At 42.7% G+C, this 5,931-nt stretch overlaps 1 protein-coding gene across 6 annotated transcripts in view; it reads right to left on the reverse strand.

Annotated features, from left to right (window-relative positions):
• The window catches only part of LOC121732253 (caskin-2), a 262,402-nt gene that overhangs the window by 3,413 nt on the left and 253,058 nt on the right, over window positions 1-5,931 (reverse strand). For 5 of the 6 annotated variants that reach the window (XM_042122076.1, XM_042122074.1, XM_042122072.1 and 2 more), the window contains 7 exons: window positions 5,542-5,730; window positions 4,092-4,279; window positions 2,923-3,102; window positions 2,197-2,409; window positions 1,744-1,851; window positions 1,318-1,461; window positions 234-359 (listed from right to left, as the gene is read on the reverse strand). In XM_042122076.1, coding sequence (XP_041978010.1) covers window positions 234-359; window positions 1,318-1,461; window positions 1,744-1,851; window positions 2,197-2,409; window positions 2,923-3,102; window positions 4,092-4,279; window positions 5,542-5,730 — 1,148 coding nt within the window. The remainder of the gene's footprint in view (window positions 1-233; window positions 360-1,317; window positions 1,462-1,743; window positions 1,852-2,196; window positions 2,410-2,922; window positions 3,103-4,091; window positions 4,280-5,541; window positions 5,731-5,931) is intronic. The other variant, XM_042122073.1, reaches the window with a different exon arrangement.

The raw sequence follows: 5,931 nt of genomic DNA on the forward strand, positions 1-5,931 counted from the left end.
TTACTGATGTTAAAAAAGTAAAATACCAATCGCATCAAAGATAACATTAAAAACCATAATAATTATTATAATAGTATATTTTACTTAAATTAATTGAGATATTAAAATTTACCATGCACCTATTGAAAGTAGAGCCTATCAACTCGACTAACAAAAAAAACACACTGCAAACATTTAAACACTGGTGCACATAAAAGCCGGGTGCTGGGGTGCGCGCGTCATAAGTGTCATACCTGAATAGGGACCAAATCTGTGCCACAGAGTGGCGCCGGTATGGCATCGAACTTTAGATCGGGGAGTTTATGGTAACTCCTCGCGTTTCTCTCCCACTGCTGGCATTCCCTCGGATATATATCCATCTACGTCGTGTGCGGTTTGTGTTTTTTGGAAAAAGAAAAGAAAACAAAACATTCACATGCTGCTTTGGACTAGTGAATGAGGATGTAGCGACGTGTGAGGGTGACACCGTTGCGACTCCATAACAATCAAAGGCTGAACGTCGAAGATCTTTGACGATCTTTTATGATCTTTTAGAAAAAAAAAAGTCTATTGCGCGCCAATAGTGCCAATAACAGCAATTTCCGTTTATGTTTAAAATTTAGCGGGTACTTTTTTTGGTTTTTAATTAGTATTTTAAATTTTAATTTAATTATTAAAGCCGCAAAGGTGTGTTGGCAGCCACAATGATGATGGGAACAGACTTCTAAACGTCAAAGCTAAAGGAACTGTTCTTGGATGTAACTATTTGTTGTTTTATTCGATAGCCTTAGTAAGGTTAGGCAAAAAAATAATAGAAGGCTAACTCATGGAGCAAAACATAGGAAGCCCTCTATGGCCCAGCTATCTTGTAAACAGCTAAGTAACTATAACGCTTTTAATTAAATAAGCGCAGTTAGTATATTTGTTAAGTTTTAGAACTTGTTAGATTTAAATAAAAGTAGTATAAATCATTAGTGGAAAAATGACACTATAATCTTAATATTAAGAAATCAACTATCATGATGTAAATGAATGGAATGAAAATGATATAAAATAAAATTTGAAATTAAATACTTAAAAATAAAATTGTTTTGAAGTGATGCTTTGAAATAATTGTTTCTAAAGAAAACGAATCTATGATTGCTTCCTAAAGTATATTTTTTATTTAAAAATAGACTTATTTCACTCTTGTTAATATTGAAATTGTATGTTTGTGTGTTCCGAAATTCTACACACCATAAACTTTCATTTTTAAACAAGTCCATTTTTCTATGTTCTAATTCTAAAACATCACTACAAAGACAATAGAAAAGTATAAATGTTGTCTATGGTACTGACCTGTCCGGGCTGTAACCTTGTGAAGTCAAGCGATCCTTGGCTGCTGATACTTCGCTTGCCAGCTCTAATGTCCTTGACTCTTTTGATAGCTAGGAGTATCTTTTTCTGGTGGCCAAGACGTACAATACCCATGTCCTCTAGGTCCTGAAAAAATACCATTGTAGATTTGAATTCAGGAGACCTTTGTAAAATGTACGACCAATGAGCTAGCCACTTAACCGCTACGGATATTTTAATCGAATTAGACAATTCAGATTATTTCAGAAAGGCTTTCAGTGCATTTGCACTTGTCTATTATGAACTTATGAGTGCTCAAAGTCCATAGACTACGGTAGTCGCTTTAAATCAGATGTTAAACTGTACAGTCCACGGAGCTAATACTAAGGTACAGTCTAATAAAACTTAACACGCATAGACTATACTCACCTCCCAAGCCAACTGTGTGACGTCATGCACGGTTCTGTAGCCCTGAGCGACCAGCGCCGGCCCGTACTCCTCCAGCCGCAGCAGGCGCAGCCACTCCTCCATGGAACCCTGGGAAAGGAAATCATATTGACATGCTGTTAAGTAACATACTACACTTACAGAGAAATTCCTACGTTTGGTCCCAGTAAATCAGCCGCAATAATATCACGACTTACATAATACATTGATTGGACAAAAACCGAACACGAAAAAATTCAATATAATTTAAAGTAATGATTTTAGCAGTTACATGAGCGTTTGAAAACAGCGCCATCTCTGCATTTTTGCCGCCATTCATTAAATCAACTGCCTTTGCGAAGCTAACTTAAAATTGTATGGCATCAAAACTGCTCCCCAAGATGCAAACAATGGAAACTTCTTTGGCTGATGATGGAAAATGTATCCAACACTTACCGGTATATAATCCGGCAGATTATCCGGCACGTTCAGGTTAGCCAGTTCAGCCTTTAACCGCTTCCGATGGTTGGGTTTCTTGATGCCGACCGCTGTGAGATCTTCAGGTGTCATCCTGGTGACAGTCGGCAGATCGTAGCCCGCCTCAATGAAGAGCCTGGCGTACTCCTCCATTTGAAGATCGGCTAACCACGCGTGGATGATTTCTGGGTCCTGAAAGTATAGATGACGGGAATTAGAAGACTAATACTGACCCCTCAACGCCTAACATAGCTGATTTTTAAACGAATATGTCAAGTTTATGTACGTATTAGATGTTGCGCGCAACTTCTTGCGCAGCAACTTATCACTCGAACCCTTATAAGTCATTTAAGCGACCGGACAGGCAGACATTTACACAGAAGTTGGTGAGCCGTGAATTTCGAGATTGTTATCTATTATAGGCAAATGGTGAATTGGTGATATAAGATCATATATGTAGAACCGACGGACCCTCTACTTGTAACTTGACCACGCTCAGGGGCTGCCGGTAAGGATACCGGCAGCCCCTGAGCGATCATAGCTCGCACCCGATCCACGTTATCCCCGCCGTGGCAGGCGGCATGGTAATAGTAGTACCACATTGCGTCGCATTTTTATAATAATCGCGGCTTGTCGCAGATATTTGCGATGCGATGAGAATTCGCAGTTAATATGGGAACCCCAATTCATGGATTAAGTACTTACCGGCAGCCCCTGAGCTATCATAGCTCGCACCCGATCCACCGTGTCCCCGCAGTGGCAGGCGGCGTGGTGGTGGTGCGGCAGGCGGCCCGACGCCCGCCCGCTGTCCAACGACGCTGACGAGTGCCTCGACCCGGAGCCGGCTGATCCGGAGGATGAACCGGGACTGTCGCGCCCGGGGCTCTGAAACGTGATGTGGTTTGGGTTAGATATATTATAATACCCCCCACACCGGTTTCGGTGACGGTGGCCGGTTTCTTTGAAACCAGGCCAGTTATGCAGGAGTAATTGTATAGTGCCCAAGTGTGTGCGCAATACACAAAAGCACACTTCCTTTTACTCTCATAACCTAGTGGGACGGACGACCGAAACGACTGGCGATATAATAATAATGGTACGTTGGTGTGAGCACAGCAGTCAGCACTGATAGTGATTGATCCTACATAGACGTTTACTGTTTATGCATGCTGTATTTTAGCCATTAGTTTTAAATATAATCTTGAAAGCCTTAGAATACCAGTGTCTTTAAAGATAAGACACAACAAACTTATGAATAGAAGAGTTTGTAGCCAGTGTTGACAGCATTCCTTTGTATTCCAAGGGATTGCTCATTCGTCTTTATGTAAATCTGTTTTTATTTTTGTGCCACATCACAAACTTTATCATTGAACTAAGATCAAGAAACTAAAATCAAAATACTTGTGATATGAGATATCCTTCATTTAATAACGCCTCCGTGGTCTAGTGGTATAGAGCGCGGCTCTTGACTCGGGGGTCGTGGGTTCGATTCCCGCGTTGGAAACATGTTATTTCCAAGTTTGGTTAGGACAATGCAGGCTGATCACCTGATTGTCTGACAAGTAAGATGATCCATGCGTCGGATGGGCATGTAAAAAGTCGGTCCTGCGCCTGATCTCTCGCCGGTCGTGTTGGTCTTCCGTCCGACTGGGTTATGTGAGTAAAGGAATAGAGAGTGCTCTTGTGTACTGCGCACACACTTGGGCACTATAAAATTACTCCTGCTTATGTGGCCTGGTTTCAATGAAACCGGCCACCGTCACCGAAACCGGTGTGGGAGCTATTAATTAAAAAAATCATTTAATAAACGATACTTAACTATTAATAATGGCAAGTTTCTCTACGCTAAACCATCCTTTCTGGAAATCCCTCACCTGTGTCATATCAATCCCCTGGTCATCGCTGAGCGCTAGCTGGTGGTGGTAGTACACCGCCGCCTTGTGTGTGAGCGGCTGCGACGGCGGGGGGAAGGTGAAGGTGCCCCCACCAGCTGGACTCTTGCCCATGCTGCCGCTTGCACCAGACACGCCCGAGACGGTGCTGCCGTAATCGGAGTGGTCATCTGGAATGGGAATGGAGGATATCGTGAGTGAATCTACTAAGAGGTTAAAAAAATCAGACAACTGCAATATGGAATTAGAGAGATCTCTGTGGCTCAGTTCGTGGGCTGTTCAGCTCAAGCCGAGGGTCGCGGGTTCGAATCCCGCCGACGCGACGGAACAAAAAGTTTTTCAAAAGTTCCTGGGTTGACTTGACTCTTGGATGTGTATTAAATATGCGTATCTTATAATACAATCTTAAATATATATTCTATAGTATAAAAGTATTAAATATATTTCCGTTGTGTGGTACCTGTAACACAAGTCCTATAGGTACTTAGCACGGGACCAGACTGACGTGGTGTAAAGCGTCATAGATATTATAAAATTATATTATATTATATATATTATATATAAGGAGTGTTTTCAAATATGGTCGATGGAAATTGCTTTTTTATCTTTGTTTGTAATAAACAGGCGACGATGTACTTTAAAGTAAGAAACCCTTGTAAGGAAACAAAACCTATAGCAAGTTATACAAACTTTTATGTTGTGGACTGTGGTCTGTGGTAGATAATAAACTGCAGCTGCTTTAGTAGCTGGAGCCTTAACAATTTTTTTTATTCTTTCTGAAAGGCCGTCTGGCCGTTCTCTGAACGTTTATTGGCTGGACGGTGACGTTCGTCAACGTCACGTGTTGCGATGTCGTGACGTCGTCAAATCCGATAGATCAGCCTTTCCAAAGTGGGCGATAAGGACCCCTTGCGGGCTCTGAAGATCTAAAGGCGGTGTGGAACTCAGAAAAAGTTTGATTTCATCTTGATGCAATTTAAATCGAAACAAACGACGCTAAAACATAATAATTTGTTCTGGAAGTGAGCAGTAGTCAGTAGACCTCTAATAATCCCTGCAATAGATATATAAGGTACGCATCGCATATCGTCAATCAGAATTCAGAACTTCGGAACCTTTTCTTTTAAAAGTCTCTTGCTTCTGGCTGTACTCAGGGCCTGATCTAGCTAATTTTTGCCGCTCCGGGCAAAGATAATTTTTGCCGCCCTTGACATACAGAAAACCATACAAATCAAAAGCTAGTTTTGTTGGGAAATAATGGGGGAATATTTAAACCATATTTTCACTATTCAATCTTGGGTGGTGGATGGGTAATGGCTAGGTTGGAAGATAGGAATAAGTCATTTTGCCGCCCTGGGCAAATGCCCGGCTCGCCCCCCCTTAGATCGGGCCCTGGCTATACTGAAGAGTCTAATCACTAATGAATCCTCACCTCTAGTATGCGAGGGCGTGTCCGGCGGCTGCGGGTACTGCTGCTCCTCGCAGCTGGCGTACCCCTGGCTGCCGAAGCTGGAGCCGGAGTGGCGGTGTTGCGAGGCGAACGCGTCGCCGGGCACCGCGGGCGGCGGCACGCGCTTCGCCGTCGTCTTGCCGGCCGCGCCGCCGCGTGACATGCCGCCCACTGGAGAAAAGTGTTTCATTTAGAAGTGTTTCCCAACATTTTTTAAGTCACGGACACAGTTTTCACAGACCCCCTTAATTAAATAAAAAGCAAAAAAATCGGATTCGCCTCGCTAAGTAAGTGTAGCGTTTACGAGATATTAACATTTATGTATGGTCCCGACTCCAGAGATGACACCGCTGACCATGAATCCATGACCTA

The sequence above is a fragment of the Aricia agestis genome, chromosome 12 (assembly GCF_905147365.1).
Source record: "Aricia agestis chromosome 12, ilAriAges1.1, whole genome shotgun sequence".
Classification (NCBI taxonomy): domain Eukaryota; kingdom Metazoa; phylum Arthropoda; class Insecta; order Lepidoptera; family Lycaenidae; genus Aricia; species Aricia agestis.